Below are 14978 nucleotides of genomic sequence, written 5' to 3'. Positions count from 1 at the left end.
GCTATCTAGAGGTCCTAATGTTCCTAATAGCTTCTGTTTTGTACCTAAAACAGTTTCCTGCAAAATGGGAATAAAAATCAATGAATAATCTTCAATCATATTCTAAACAAGAAACTGTTTAATAGATTCTGTTGTGTAAGAGTACACTCATGAACTCCAGGGACACGGTTCTGTGACCTCGGGTGACTGCATGCACCACACCCCAGATGTAGACACACACACACACACCTGGCACTGCCAAAGAGCTCCAGGGCCTCCCTGTGACCAAACCCTCCCTTACCTCCAACACCTGGCAATCATTTGCTCTCTGCCCCTAAAGTCCCACTGTTCCATCACATCACTTATATACAAACAGCATGCACAGCCTTTCTTTTTTTTGGTACCGGGGATTGAACTCAGGACCTTGTGCTTTTTTCTTTTTTGTGACAAAGTATTGCTCTGTAATCAGGCCTGGCCTTAAACTCCTGCTTCAGCCTCTTGAGTGCTGAGACTACAGGTGTGTGCCACCATGCTCAGCTAAATACGCAACCTTTTGGAACTCTGTTCACACAATAGTAGCAGGCCTTTGAGGTTTCCTGCACCCCAGGTACCATGCTTCCTGTCCTGCTGGGCAGCCTCAGGCCATGTGGGACACTACTCAATGGGCAGAGGACACTATGAACACAGAGCATCTGAGTTCCCTGTGTAGGCCTATTTTCATTTCTCTTGGAGAAATACTTAGCAGTGGAGTTGTTAGGCTGCATAAGCAAAGGGTGTGCTTAATTTTATAAAAGTAACCACTGCTGTCCATGGTGACTGGGATTCTGCAGTGTCAGGGCTGGGGTCTCAGTCATTCTCACAGGTGCTGGCCACACAGCAGTCGCTTCAGTTTTGCTTTCCTAATCTTTTCATAATGTATTTGCCATCCATGTAGCCTCTGTGGTGACTGTGCCATCTCTGTCCATTTTAAAATTCACTTGTTTTCTTCTGAGTTCAAGAATCTTCATGCAACTGCATACCTGTCCTCATGTTTGCAAACATATTTTCCCAGTCTGTGCTTTTATTTTCATTGTCTTAGTATTTTTCTTTCTTTTCTTTTTGGTCTCCCAAAAAGTTTTTGAAAAAGACACAAATTTAGAATATCCTTATGAAGAGAGATCAATCTGGGACACTGTGCCTTCCAAATCCTGTGACTAGCTGTTCAACAAGCATCAGTATCTGTAGAAAGGACAGTCTATGGGTGCCTCTTGTCCATATCAGCTTTTGTTTTCTTCATAGTTCATACGAGGGGTCACAAACCACCTACAAAAGGCCAGACTGCCAGTAATCCCAGCATTCTGGAAGCTGCAGGATGATTGCTGCTGAGTTCAAGGCCAGCCTGGGCTATAGAATAAGACCTGGCAGGTAGCAGAGGGCAGCTGTCTTCCTGCAGGGTCCTGCTGCTGCCCCAACGCAGGGTCCATCTCCTGCACACTCCCGGCCTCACCCTCCTTGCCTCAGCCATACCCCCAACTTCAGCCCAGTGCAAGGAGCACCAAGCAAGCTTGGGGGGGCACACCCCCAACAACACATGCTCGAGCTTTCTTAATATTTTTCAAAGAACAATTTTTTTGTTTACTTTTAAGGAGCAGTTTTTAATTTGATGAAATCTAATTTAATTCTCATTCATAGCCTTTTTGAATCCTAGAAATGTTTACCTAAACCAAGGAAGTTAAGACTTTCTCCTAGTATTGTTTTGCTTCAAAATCTATAGTTTCTGGCTGGGCATGGTGATGCACTCCTGTATTCCCAGTGCTCAGGAGCCTGAGGCAGGAGGATCACCACAAGTTCTAAGACCAGCCTGGACTCGACAAAAGGACCCTGTCTCAAACAAACAAACAAACAAAAACAAAAAAGAAAAAAAAATCTATAGCTTCTGGTTTTACATCTAGGCCTAGGATTCATTTTGAGTGATGTTTTATGTATGGTGTGGTCAAGGTTCATTGTTTTGCATAATCTGGTGGTAATCCAGTGGTTCCAGCACCAATGTAGTTCGCCCACTGAATTCCAGGGCATTCTAAAAGAAACTGTCTTAATGCACAGGCATGTGCACCTACTTCTGGACTTTACCCAACTCCATTCATCTACGTGCCTATTCTTTTCCAGCACCATGCTGTCTAGATATCTCACATGATGTCTCAGTACCTCCCCTACCCAATCACCTGTCTTAGGCCTACTGGCCTTCACACAGTCTGGAATGTGTGCAAACCCAAGGCGCTGCCCTCACATAGTGCCCTGTCCCCTCCTCTTGCACAGGGCCCTGTGAGGGCTACTGTGCACCTCTGCTCAGCTCAGTGACATAAATGCAACATGCTCTCAGATCCACCCCTCCTGTCTGGAACTCCTTGTGGGAAGAAAGCGCATAGGCATGTGTGCGCATACACACCATGGTTTCATTCCCTCAGAGTACAGAAAGATGCCACTCCCAACACTGAATGTGTGCAAACGGCCATGCTGATGGGCCACTGCTGGCACAGTGCACTAATGTGTGCAAACGGCCATGCTGATGGGCCACTGCTGGCACAGTGCACTAAGGGAGTCAACTCCTGAGTACAAAGCTGTGGAGAGCTGCTAGGGCAGGGACAACTCACAGTCAGGGCTCCAGGGGCCACGGGCGATGCGAGACGCTTGTTAATGGACTGGAAAGTCGCAGCAGGGACGCCTGCGATGGTGTTCACAATCACATTGCCACTCACGGTGCCTGCAGAGAAAGATGTGTGTGGGCAAGAGGATGAGAAAAGCTCTCTCCTATCTTTCACTTATTTATTTTCTGGTCTGGCAGTACTGGGGTTGAATCAAGGGCCTTCATACTGGGCTACACCCTCAGATCTTTTATTTTTTATTTTGAGACAGGGTTCATTAAATGGCTCAGTTGCCTTGATGGGCCTGGTCTTGTGAACCTCCAGCCTTGGCCTCCCAGAGCATGGGATCACAGCTGTGCTCCACTATGCTGGTTCCTACTCTACCACTTCTGGGCCCTCCTTACCTGTTGGAATACTTGTGCCAGTTACTGAGGTTTTAATGGTTCCTGCCTGCGTAAAAAGGAAACACATCTGAGTGTCAGGCCAAGCCCTGCCCTGCAAAAAACCCTCCAAAGGCTCTCATTTCACCCACAATCAGACTCAAATCCCAACCATGCTCACACAGCCACCCAGGCCATCCTGACTTGGCCCCTGCCCCACCTTACATGTGTGATATCTCGTCACCTGACCAAGCATGGTGGGCCGAGTAACAGTCACACTCAGCTCTGAATGCCCTCTCTCACTCCTGAGGGCCAACTTCCTGCTGCTCAGGCTCCAGCTCACAGCCAACCCTGTAAAAAGCTCCCCACCCACGGTTGGTGCCCTGCCTGGAGCCTTCCTGCCAGCACTGAAACAATCACCATCTGCTGCCTCCTGCTCTCCACCAGGCATGGACTCCAGTGAGCTGGGTCTGGCATGCCTCGTGCATGGATGCCCCCTGTATCAAGGGTGTGTTTAGGAAATGGGTGGGGCTAAACACACGCTCAGAAGCACTCCATCACTGACTAAGCTCAACCCTAGCCCCTGCCTTTTTCTAATTTTTTATCTCTGAGACAGAATCTCACTAAATGACCAAGGCAGGACTGGGTCTTGCAATTCTCCTGCTTCGGCTTCCCAAGTGATAGGAATGAAAGGCATGTGCCACCATACCTGGTATAAATGTATCATCTGAATGAATAAAAATGCTCAAATGCACATAAAACTTCCACTACAGCCAAATACAACTTAAATTGATTGCAAAAAAGGTTCTATGGAAAGTATTTTCATGCCTAGCTGACAATCCAAAGCAGGTATTTCCCAAATCCAGCAGTGTTCTCTGCAAGGGTGACTGCACAATTGACCCCAGCACGCAGCACACAGAGGCGTGGGCATCAACCACCAGTCTGCAGGCACAGCCTGCCTTTCGCTTCTTTGCACTCTGTGGGACTTTCACAGCAGGCACTGAGGAAGGTATGCAACAGCTCCTGTGTGCATGCTCACAGCAGGGGTGGCATGACTCAGCAAAAGTGACTTGTCTGTACCCATGTGCACAGGTGCCATGCCCCACACCTAGAGAGTAGCCTTGCCCGCCCCCACCCTAGTCCGTCCCAGAGCTAGGTGGCCAACCCTGCAAGAAGTGCAAGGCTCCTCAAGGGCCAGCCCATGCCCACGCCCATCTCCTCAGGCCATGGGACTCAGGCTCTCACCAGCACTGCAGCGCTGCCCACAGTTGTGATTGCAGGCTGTCCCTTCGGTGGGGCCTGCACAGGCTGCGGCTGGGCCTGAGCCTGCGGCTGGGGCGGGATGGTGGGCTGTCCTGTGGACGGCTGGCTGCCAACAGCCTGTGCTTGGGGTAGTGGTGGTGGCGGCTGCTGAGAAGGTGGTGGGGGCTGCTGCTGCTGCTGCTGGGGGGGTGGTTGTGCCACAGCTGGCTGCTGTGCCTTCTGCTGATCAGCCAGTGCCTAGAAGAATCAGGCGGAAGAGAAGCTGCTGTAAGAGGGGACTCAGGTGGGTGACAGCACCTTCAGCTACCACATACCCTCAGGAGGCCAATACCCAGGGGACCACACCTTTTTCTCTTTTGCAATTCGCTCTGCACGGAGAGATGCAACCTGAATGGGAGGCAGCGGTTTGTCATAGTTGATTCCACTGAAAGACAAGTTTAAGAGTTAAATGTACAATCATGGCCTTACCTATGGTTTCAGTGATCTGTGGTCAACCAAGGTTCAGAAATATTAAGTGGAGCCGGGCATTTAGCTCAGTGGTTCTGCCGCCGGTCTTGCAAGCACAAGGTCCCAAGTTTGATCCCCAGTACCCCCCCGCCGCAAATTAAGATGAAAAATTCTATAAATAAATAATTCGTAAGTTTTGAACTGCACACTGATGAGAAAGCGGGAGGGAAGGGCAAGGGAAGAGCATCGAAGCATGTTATACACATGAACAAATATGCTAAAACAAAACCCACTTTTTGTATAACAAGTATGAACTGATAAAAAAAGTTTAAAACTTTTAAAAGTAGTGACCAAAGTGCAAAGAAGAGTGCACACTGCTGAGTAGCATGAGCAAATCAAATACCATCCCACTCTTTTCTGCGAGAACACAATATGCTCCTCTGTCCAGCAGTCCAGATCACACAGCAAGTTTCTTGGTCACCACACCGACTGTCACGGTACCACAGTAACTGTGCTCAAATCACCCTTATTTTAATGAACAACTGCCTCAAATCGCTGGCGAGAGGCAAATAAGAGCTGTGAAGCCAGCTCTCCCAGGAGACAAAAGGTTCAGCACCATCTGCTATTCAGACACCCAAGGGCCACCATGTCTGCAGAAACGCTCCAGACACACAACCCTGTCCCCTCCCACCAGTGAGCTCTGCAGATATGCTCTGTACTTACCTGTCAGTCCTCAGCACTCAGTGAGCCCCAGTACCCCTGTGGTCCCTGGGCATGCCTCTTCCATGCACTACAGGGAGGAGTAACTATCTCTACACCTATGCACAGCTATTGACGGCCCCCACTCTGCTTCCTGAGGCCCCCTGGCCCTCGGCCCCTATAGTATGGCCTGCCCTTGCCCACACAGAAGATCTGCTGGCTGCAGCCTCCTGCCCTCAGTTTCCCCTCCAAACCCAGCTTATCCCTCTTCTATGAAAATATGTGACCATCTATCTGCTACTTTTGGGAGGTTCTCTTGCTCCCATTTTTTTTTTTTGGTACTGGGGATCGAACTCAGGTCCTTGCACTTGCAAGGCAGGTGCTGGAACCACTGAGCTAAATCCCTGGACCTCTTGCTCCCATGTTATGCCAGATCAAAAGGGGTAAGGACAGTGCCAGGTTTGTTCACAGCTGCTGTGCTGGTCCACAGCTTCTGAATAGCCACCAGGTACCCTGGGCTGCCCAGCACCAGAATCCCTGCAGCTGTAGAATTCAGACACCGCAAGCGAGGAATTTACACAGCACATCTGAGTGTCTCATGACACCAAGAGGAGCAGGGCAGGGCAGGACTGCCATCCTCTACATAGGCATGGCCAGAGGGAGCCATCACTGACTCTCAGCAGATGTGCTTCGAGATGACTTCCTCTGATGAGGGCCCTGTCCTGCAGCTTTGTGCAGAGGAGACATGGAGAGCCCAGGAAGGAAGCAGGGTCAGGACAGCAAATGGCCCAACCTACAAAAAAAGGGCACTGATGGTGCCTGAGCCTGGGATGACCGTTCCATCTGAACAGATCTTCTTTCAGCACACCACTAAGAAGCTGCGTCTACAAGCTGCGAGCACTTGACTCTACAACTCAATTTACTTGTTACTTCCTCCCACTTTCCCAGCTCACTGATACATCTTTTTTTCCTACACTTCAATAGAACTTGTGCCCAAGGAGAGGAGGCACATGAGGAAAAAGCCTCTTGTGGGCACTGTCCCAGTCCTTGAGCACACCTATCACATTGTGACCCATGGCCCCAGAGTGTTGGGCAAGGGAACATCCCGGCTCTCTGTGCCGGGGCCTGGCAGGACTGTCCTTGTCACTCTGGCCCAAGCACTGCACCACATGGAAGCCTGGACTCAGCACCTGCATCACAATCTGTTGGGCTGCTGAGTTTATGCAAACACTGAGCAAACCCCCTCCAAAGCAAGCAGTGTGTCCCCAACACCCAGTACCTTTCTGCCAACACAGAGGCATGCTTGGGGTTCTTCTGAAAGGGATTCATGCCAAGCCTGCAGGGCAGAAAACAAGACCACAGTTACTGAACAGAGGAGAGACAGCCAGGAGTCCACACCAGCACCCAAGCCTCGAGGTCTGCCTGTCATACACAGTGTGAAGCAAGGACTGAGACGTACAGAGGTTTGATAGGGGGGCTCCTCTTGCCAGCGGTCATCTTCATCAGGTCGAAGTGGTTTGTGTACAGCTGAGTGTGGGTAGCATTCTCATCCTGGGCATAGATCTGGCTTGTGCGCAGAGGACGGTTGTTCTTGCTCTGAAACAGTGGGCATTAGCATGTCATGGTGCTGTTGGCCCATGCGATGACCACTGTAGAAACAGCCCAGGGGACACGAGGCCTGTGGCTCCATACAGCTGACCCCAAATGTCCTTTCTCTTCTTTTTGACACATAATGTGGCCTAACAGTAATAGCCAAGGCTAGGCGGCTGGTGATGGGCCCCAATCTGCAGGGAGCCTCACTATGACCTAGTGAGGAAAGCAGTTACCCTAAGTGTGGTGTCACACTGCAGGTGGCAGGGAGCAGCGGGGCGCCAGCCTTTGCTGGGGAACCCGATATCCACACCCACTAAGGGACAGCACTAACCCAGACACCTCCTCTTTCCCCTGGTGGGCAGTAAGGGTGGGAAGCATTCAGAAATATCGAGAAGTGGGTTCTGGGGGCTCTGCACTGTCTGTGTGTGCTAATCTCTCCTGTGTAGACCCTACAGCAAACAGAAGGCCATTCAACAGTCTCCTATTCACTCCCAAGACATCTCAGCAGCCCTTCACCTCTGAAAAAGCAACCAGGACATAGTCTGTGTGAGGTCACAGACGGAACCAGGATTAAGCCAAGAGCTCAGAGCCCCTTCTGGGCTGGGCTCTGAGCAGCCCCAGGAGCAGGTGTTACACATACACACGTGCACTGGATGTGCACATGGAGTCATGGCCTGCTGCCAAAGCAGTGCCTGAACCTCAGAAACAAAGTCCAGAAAGTCTGAACCGGGAAGCCAACATGCAAGGCTCCCAGGCCCATCTCTTGCATTTCACACCTTGTATGGAACAGTCCTCCTCTGGAAATACACCTGAACAGAGGGAGGCAGCCAGATGAAAACAAGACCAGGTGCATGCACAACACTGGAAAGCCAGGTGCACCAGGCCCTGGGCAGGGAGAATTGTGCTCGCTGCATAAGTCCTGTTGCCCTGCCACCACCTCCCATGGCAGGATCCTTGGAGCTGTGGCCTGTGACTGTACCATCCATATGCACACCAGTTACCACCATCACAGACTTGACAGGCATGAGCACTGGGAGGCTCCCAAGTCCCCCAAGGGGGCTCAGTGAGTCATGATGTGGTGCCGAGGCCAACAAGCACACCCTCCAGTACAGGAGTAAAAGACACTCCAGAGGATCCTAAGGTTCAGATTCTTGTTATTACTAAACACAGGTCTCTCCTGAACCTCTCTATGCTCCCCTGCCCAAGCTGTGGGACAAAGATTTTCATCTCGTTCAGTTTTTCATCTCACTTTGTGCCTTCTTTGGATTTGCTTCACACAGCAGCTATAAGAAGAAAATGTCTTAGCTTTTTTTTTTTTTTCGATATTAATGGCTGCTACAAAATGCTTTCAAAACTTAAAAAGACTAATCTGAGAGTTCAGGGTCTCATGGTAGAGATGCCACAGAATAATGTTATGAGGAAGCAAACACTTTATTCTGAAGTAAGTGTTTGCAGGAAGATGAAAACCGAGACGACTGAAGGATAGGCTGCAGTGGTAAATGAAGTGTGTGGTGGCCTTATCCTGAGGACAGCTCTGGCTTGCAGGCCAGACATCATCATTTTCACAAACTATAACCAAAACGAAAATTTTACAGAAATAGTGGGTAGTTTTACACAAATACTGCCCTGTTACATGCAGGAAGGCGTGACTCTAGCTATATGTTGCCAGGACACCTGGAGCAGAGGCAGTGTCCTCACATCCCACACGGCATCTGCTGCTGGAAGTGGTGCATGCTCCCCTGAGAGGGTGAAGGTGTCTGTAATAGCTGACTTGGGGTGGCATGGCATGGCAGAGCTGCAGACACCATGCTATGGAGCAGTAGAGCAGTAGTGTGGCCTCATCTGAACCAGGACACCCACCACAGCTGGCTGCCCCCCAGGTCAGGGTGGTGCACTGTGCTCTGAGAGCGTAAGGACCCGCTGCATGTGGCAAGCCCCAAAAGCACCTGCTTGTCTGACTACTGATGCCACAGTGAGATGCTGAGGAAAAAGGAACAGATGCTATGTAAGCCAGTAACTAAGACAGAAATGTTCTTGTCTTCAACTTCCAAATTTTCTTTGACCAAAGAAACATGTAACTCCCTTCACTACTGTCCACACCTACTGCCACCATGCCACAGGGACAGACCAGGTGCTGGGGTGACACACAGCAGGATACGGGAGCCTATGGAGCAGGGCTTACCTTTCCTTCCTCTCTGGGAATGATGATGTTCTCATAGCGATTCCGGCACTGCTTGGAAGAACGGTAGATTCGACTGCAGGAGTTAACAACGTCACTGACAAGATCCCAATTAGGTGTGTGGGCAGGTGACACTATCGTGAGGTTCAAGGGCAGCTCGAGTAACTGCTTTACAGCCTGGAAGACAGGGTTGCAGATCAAAGAAGTCAACATGCTGCAAGTAAACAGGGCTTCCCTCACACCAAAGATCAGGAAAGCAACCTTGGGTTCCTACATCGGATACCACCACTGCTCACCTGCAGCAGGGCCCAGTCCTCGCCAATAAGCCATTCGGGGCTGTCCTGCGGGGGGTCCCCAGAGGACTTGACGTAGGTGGGCAGTGGCTTGGCAAAGGGCGTCTGCTGCTTCAGCAGCAGGTTCTTCTTCTGCTCCTTGCCCTCACGCCGGATCTTCAGCATGCCCGGGGTAGCCCGATCAAACAGGGACCGGGGCGGCACAACCGCCTCACCATGCCGCTGCTTCTTCTTCCTGCCTGCGGCTAAAGGGGGCCAACATCAGCAAGACAAGGCAGGAAGAGCCCCCGTGTCAGCAGGTAGGAGGAAGGTACATGGGCCCAGGGGCTGGGGAAGCAGCTGCCCAAGACCAAACTGTTTTCTTGCTTTCACTACTAACAAGAGATACAAATGTTGAGGCCCCCATGACAGTGACTTTGGGACATAAGAACACACCACGAGAGCTAACTGGGGAGCCTGCGGTCACCCACACCCCACAGAGGGAGGAAAACCATAGTGACTGGGGCAGCCTCAGCCAAGCACGGCAACACCCAGTGCCACACCTGAAGGGTCTGTCTTGTGCCTCTTGCGCTCCTTCCTCACATACACAGGGGGCAGCTTGGCTTCTGGGATGGGCATGGTCTCATACATCAGACACATAACAGAGTCAATGTAGATGTCATTGTCATCCTGAGGGGGGGTGGGTGGGGTCCAGAGCTGTGCAGAGAAAGCAAGTCCCATGAGAGGCAGAGCTGTGGAAGACTGGTACCTTGGGCACAGGAGAGGAGCTCCTTACCGGCATAACCTCAGTTTGCCCGTCAGCATCTTCATAGATGTATTCCTGTAGGGAACAAGGGCCAGTTTAGCATTCAACATCTCTGCTTCGTGCTGAACAATACACATTATTTACTTTCACACTTAAGTCTCCCATATAAGTGTGACAAGCATGACTTAATGAGTTTCACTCTCAGTTGGCAATACAATGCAGGAAAAAGCAAACATCTGACTAAGAATCTCTTCAGTGTGGGTTCAAAAGGAAGCAGTGCCTGAGAACATGGCTGTGGGGGTCCCCTGTGAGGAGCAAACATTCGTTTGCCAGAGTATGGCCTACCATGCTATATGCGTCCTCCCGTGTGTAAGTGAGCAGCTCCGCCTCCTCCTGCTCTCGCTGCAGCTGGGCCTCCTTCTCTTGCAGGGCCCGGGCGTTGCACGACTCCCACTCTCTCACAGAGGCCCTCACCACATCCTGGCGGGAAGGCCACAGGAATCCCGCATTCCAGATTGGAACCAGCAATGCCCATGTGGCTATTTATGCCTCTACAGTCCCACTGTCCCAGCTCTGCCCCCAACACGACGCTCTACACAGTGCCAGGCCACTCCAAATCAACTAAAAAGACACTGAAGTAAAAAATGAGCTCCACAGACCCTGGGCAAGTTTCTGCCATTTCATTTCATGAAGTCATATTTACTTCAAATTTAACACTGAAAGTTCCAAGGCCATTCACATATTAAAATGATCAAAAGTTGACTCTCTTACCTCACTATTTCTCTCTTTTTCTTGCTCAATGGTCGAATGGAACAATTCCAGGTAATTCAAAGCATATTTCTCAATGGGAGTAAGCTATTTCAAAAGCGTATTTTTTGAATAAAGTTAATAGCAAGTTTGCAAAGTTCCTTGTAAAATCTAGTCATCAACGTTTGAATTAAACAAGTCATTATTCTTTCATCAAAGTAAACAAAAACTGTCTTATAAAAGGGTCAAAATCTTAAAACATGTAGCTTTCTTTCATTCTTTTTTTTGCTTTTGTTTTTTGGTAATGGGGATCGAACTCCTGCAAGGCAGGCGGTGGCACCACTGAGATAAATCCCTGGCCCTTGGTTTGGCTTTTTGAAATAAGATTTTGCCATGTGGCCCAGCTTGGTCTTCACCTCAATCCTCCTGCTTCAATACCCTGAGTGCTAGGATTACAGATGTGGGCTACAACACCTGGCTTAAAATATTTAGCTTTACAGAAAAAGAAACCCAAACCTGCTCCATGAAGTCAGCCAGCTCCTCCAGCTGGGATGGCTCCTCGTCATGTCTGGAGTCCTCTGAGTCTGAGGATAGCAGGCTGGGCCCGGGCCTAGGCACCGCTTCCTCTGTAGCCTTCTGTGTGTCCTCCTCCAGGCACTCGATGCTCTTGAGGGCCTGCAGAGAGGCTGCCCTCAGACCAGCGGGACACTCTCTTCACACAGCCAGGATCCCCAAGGTAGTCTTGGACACTTGGGACAACAGGTGGGCACACAAAAGGGCACAGCGGGCCTTCTGGGTCTTCCAGGCAATCCCCTGGGAGAGCCATGTATGATGTGCGAGGAAGGGCACTGATATACCAGAAGGGATGGCAAGGCCAATGCAATGTACTAACACCAACAGGAAGGACAGGGGTTTCCTGTCACACTGGACACATACCAAAGCCACAGCTCCTGACAAACACAGGCCAAAGTCCACAGCTGAACAGAAGATGCAGAGCCCTGCCCCACAGGGCCACAAGCAGGCTCAATGAAAACCATAACAGACATCCACAAGCTTCAAACTATCCAAGACATGCCCACAGCTAAGCTGTCCCAGCTCCCTTTCAAAAGCCAGGGGCACTTGAATTGCTAGAGGGCATCACCGACACTTATCTCTGAGATACAAGGGCAGCTCGTGTTACAAGACATAAGTTAAAGATGGCACAGGCCTAGCTACATTTGCAAAGGTTGGAATCTGATGGTACCTCACCTCCACACAGAAATTACTTCCAGACACAATCCAGCAGGGCACCCCTGCGACCTCAAGAGTCTCCTAGTGACTTGAACACAGAAAAGTCTGACCCTGGATGACAGTAAGACTAGGAATTTCTGCTCACCAGACTTCACTGAAAAAGATGCTATACATAAACTGGATGTAGGCCTCACACCCTGAGTACAGAAAGAACTCTAACAGCCATTAAGAAAATGAAAACAACACAATTTCAAAACACAGGGAAAAGACTTGACCAGGAACTTAATTTAGGAAGTACCTACCGTAGGGCTGCAGTGTGGCCTAGTCTCAGACACACGAAGCCCTGAGTCCAGTACTATGAGGGGCAGGGGGATATACTGGGTCCAGCACCTGCGAGGAGGCACCCAAGATCATCACAAAACAGCAAGATGCAAACTAAAGCCACCATGGGAGACCATCCTTCAGACCCTCCAAGTCAACTTGAGTGAGGCTCCCAGAGGCCTGGCCTGGTGCCCAGGTGCAGCAGCAAGAACAGCCACTTAGCTCAGTCATGCACATACCCTCCTGGCAAGGCCTCCACTCCCAGGCCCTTATCTGGCAGGGACATGGCTACATATTGACACATGTGCAGACATGGGCAGAGAGACAGCGTACGCTTCAAACAAATCACACTTCCCGGACAGCAGCTCTTATAGATTAGACTGCAGTGTGTGCCTTGCAGCAGGGGACAGTGAACCATGCCACACAGAAGAGGGTCTCACTGACATGGAGTTCAAAGAGAGCAACTGTGGCTCAACATCACAAGACTGGTCACTTGTGGAAGGGGGCAGGCAGCAGGGCACCGTCTGGGGAGCTGGAGACACATTACCAGGTGCTGTAATTAATGGCTGCTCTCACCCTGTGAAAACACATCCAGTGGATCTTTGTGAGGCAGACGCTGTTGCATGTATTTTCACACATCAGCAAAACCTTTCTCAAACCATTTTCAGGCACAACCCTTCCATGAGCCAGCAGAGCAGTCTTGGGCGTGTGTGTCCAAGAAAATCCTCAGCTGCAGAGCACACTGGTCACATCTGGAAGCAGCTGCTGCTCTAGCACTGACCCCACCTTCCTATGACCCCACTCTGCCACCCCTATACCTCTCCAATTGTACTCCTGCTTTTGGCCTCCTAAGTCGTCCCTGCACCCCCACTGAAACAACACAGCCTCAATGTGGCAGGCAGAATGACCGTTTCAGACAATGTCAGACAGCACTCCAGCTTGACCCAGCCCTGTGACTGCCCCTTTTGCCATCAGGGTGCCATCATCAGGCTTCTGGACCTGTATCCAGACACTCTTCCCTGGGCCTCCACACATGCTCCACCCCAATCCTGGGTCTTCTATATAGCCACAGCCCTCCCACCTTGGCTTCTGGTTGTCCTTACTCGTGCAAAATGGGATTCCCATTTCAGTGCTCACCCTGCAGCCTAGAACAACACCAGGCTCACAGCGAGGCAGTCAACAAGCACCTTTGGGAAGAATGTGTATGTGGAAATCCTAGGCTGCTCTGAAATACAGGGCCAAAACAGAAGCCTTTCCAGGGCACACTGTGCTCACAGGCTCACATCCATGGGCACAAATACCCTCCATTCTCAGTGACAACTACGTGGTCACCTCTGGCAAACAATCTGTTCTCCCTCATGCCTTCTTGTGCTATGTGAATTTCTTTTCAACCTCACACATATATTACCTACTAAACACAATGAAGAAGGCCTATACAGAGCAACCTGTAAGATACTTCTGGGCAAGCTGGGTGTGGTGGCACACACCTGTAATCCCAGCACTCGGGAGACGGAGGCAGGAGGATCAGTGTGAGTTCAAGACCAGCCTGGGCTACACAGTGAGTTCCAGGTCAGTGTCAACTACATAGTGAGGCCTGTCTCAAAAAAAACAAAAAAAACAAAACAAAAAAAAAAGATATTTCTGAGCACAGGATATAAAAAACAATTACCTTAAAAAAAAAATCAATACTTTTCTAGCCAGGTATGGCAGCACATACCTGTAATCCCAGCACTTGGAAGGCTGAGGCAAGAGAACTGTTTTGAGTCTGAGGCCAGCCTGAACTATAAGTGACAACCTGACTCAAAAAAACAAAAAACTTAAAGAAATCAGTAACATTTCTACACATCAATAATGAACTAGCGGAGAAAAAAAAAAAAAAAAATCAGGAAAACAATTCCACTCACAAGTTTCAAAAAACTAAACTAAACTGGGCTAGAGATTTGGTTAAGTGGCACCCATGCCTACCTTGCAAGGTCCTGAGTTCTCTCCCCAGTACCCCCCCAAAAAAAACACACCTAAACTAAACTACCTAGGTATTAATCTAACCAAGAAGGTAAAAGAACCTGAACACTGGGCTGGCGATTTAGCTCAGTGGTTTCACCACCTGCCTTGCTAAGCGCAAGGTCCTGAGTTGGATCTCTAGTATAAAAAAACAAACAAAAAAAACACTACAGAAACTAAGACACTACAAAAAAAATCAATTCAAAATGGATCAAAGACCTAGGTATAAGCTCAGAAACTGAAACTGCTGAAAGAAAACATAGGGAAACACTTGAAGATAGGTACAGTCAAGACTTCCTGAATAGGACTCAAACAGCAAAGGAAATAATATAAGAATCACCAAATTAAAGTTTCAGCACAGCAAGAGCAAACAACAGAATAAAAAGAGAGCCTACAGGATGGGAGAAAACCTGCCAGCTACTCTTCTACAAAGGGTGAATGTCTAGAATAAACAACTAAAAAAAAAAAAAAAAAAAACCC

General features: G+C 49.6%; 1 protein-coding gene across 1 annotated transcript in view; it reads right to left on the bottom strand.

The window, feature by feature from the left end:
• Ep400 (E1A binding protein p400) overlaps nucleotides 1-14978 on the bottom strand; it is a 100256-nt gene that overhangs the window by 17298 nt on the left and 67980 nt on the right. Inside the window, 13 exon segments of the mRNA XM_033762491.1 lie at nucleotides 2610-2719; nucleotides 3005-3050; nucleotides 4226-4480; nucleotides 4589-4667; nucleotides 6669-6725; nucleotides 6849-6985; nucleotides 9165-9338; nucleotides 9458-9699; nucleotides 9997-10150; nucleotides 10230-10274; nucleotides 10545-10679; nucleotides 10971-11054; nucleotides 11463-11621. Of these exon segments, the coding sequence (XP_033618382.1) occupies nucleotides 2610-2719; nucleotides 3005-3050; nucleotides 4226-4480; nucleotides 4589-4667; nucleotides 6669-6725; nucleotides 6849-6985; nucleotides 9165-9338; nucleotides 9458-9699; nucleotides 9997-10150; nucleotides 10230-10274; nucleotides 10545-10679; nucleotides 10971-11054; nucleotides 11463-11621 (1677 nt within the window).

The sequence above is a fragment of the Fukomys damarensis genome, unplaced genomic scaffold (assembly GCF_012274545.1).
Source record: "Fukomys damarensis isolate Sample0158 unplaced genomic scaffold, DMR_v1.0_HiC HiC_scaffold_12, whole genome shotgun sequence".
In the NCBI taxonomy this organism is placed as follows: domain Eukaryota; kingdom Metazoa; phylum Chordata; class Mammalia; order Rodentia; family Bathyergidae; genus Fukomys; species Fukomys damarensis.
The sequence above is the reverse complement of the archived record's forward strand: the minus strand, read 5'-3'. Positions and strand labels throughout refer to the sequence as shown.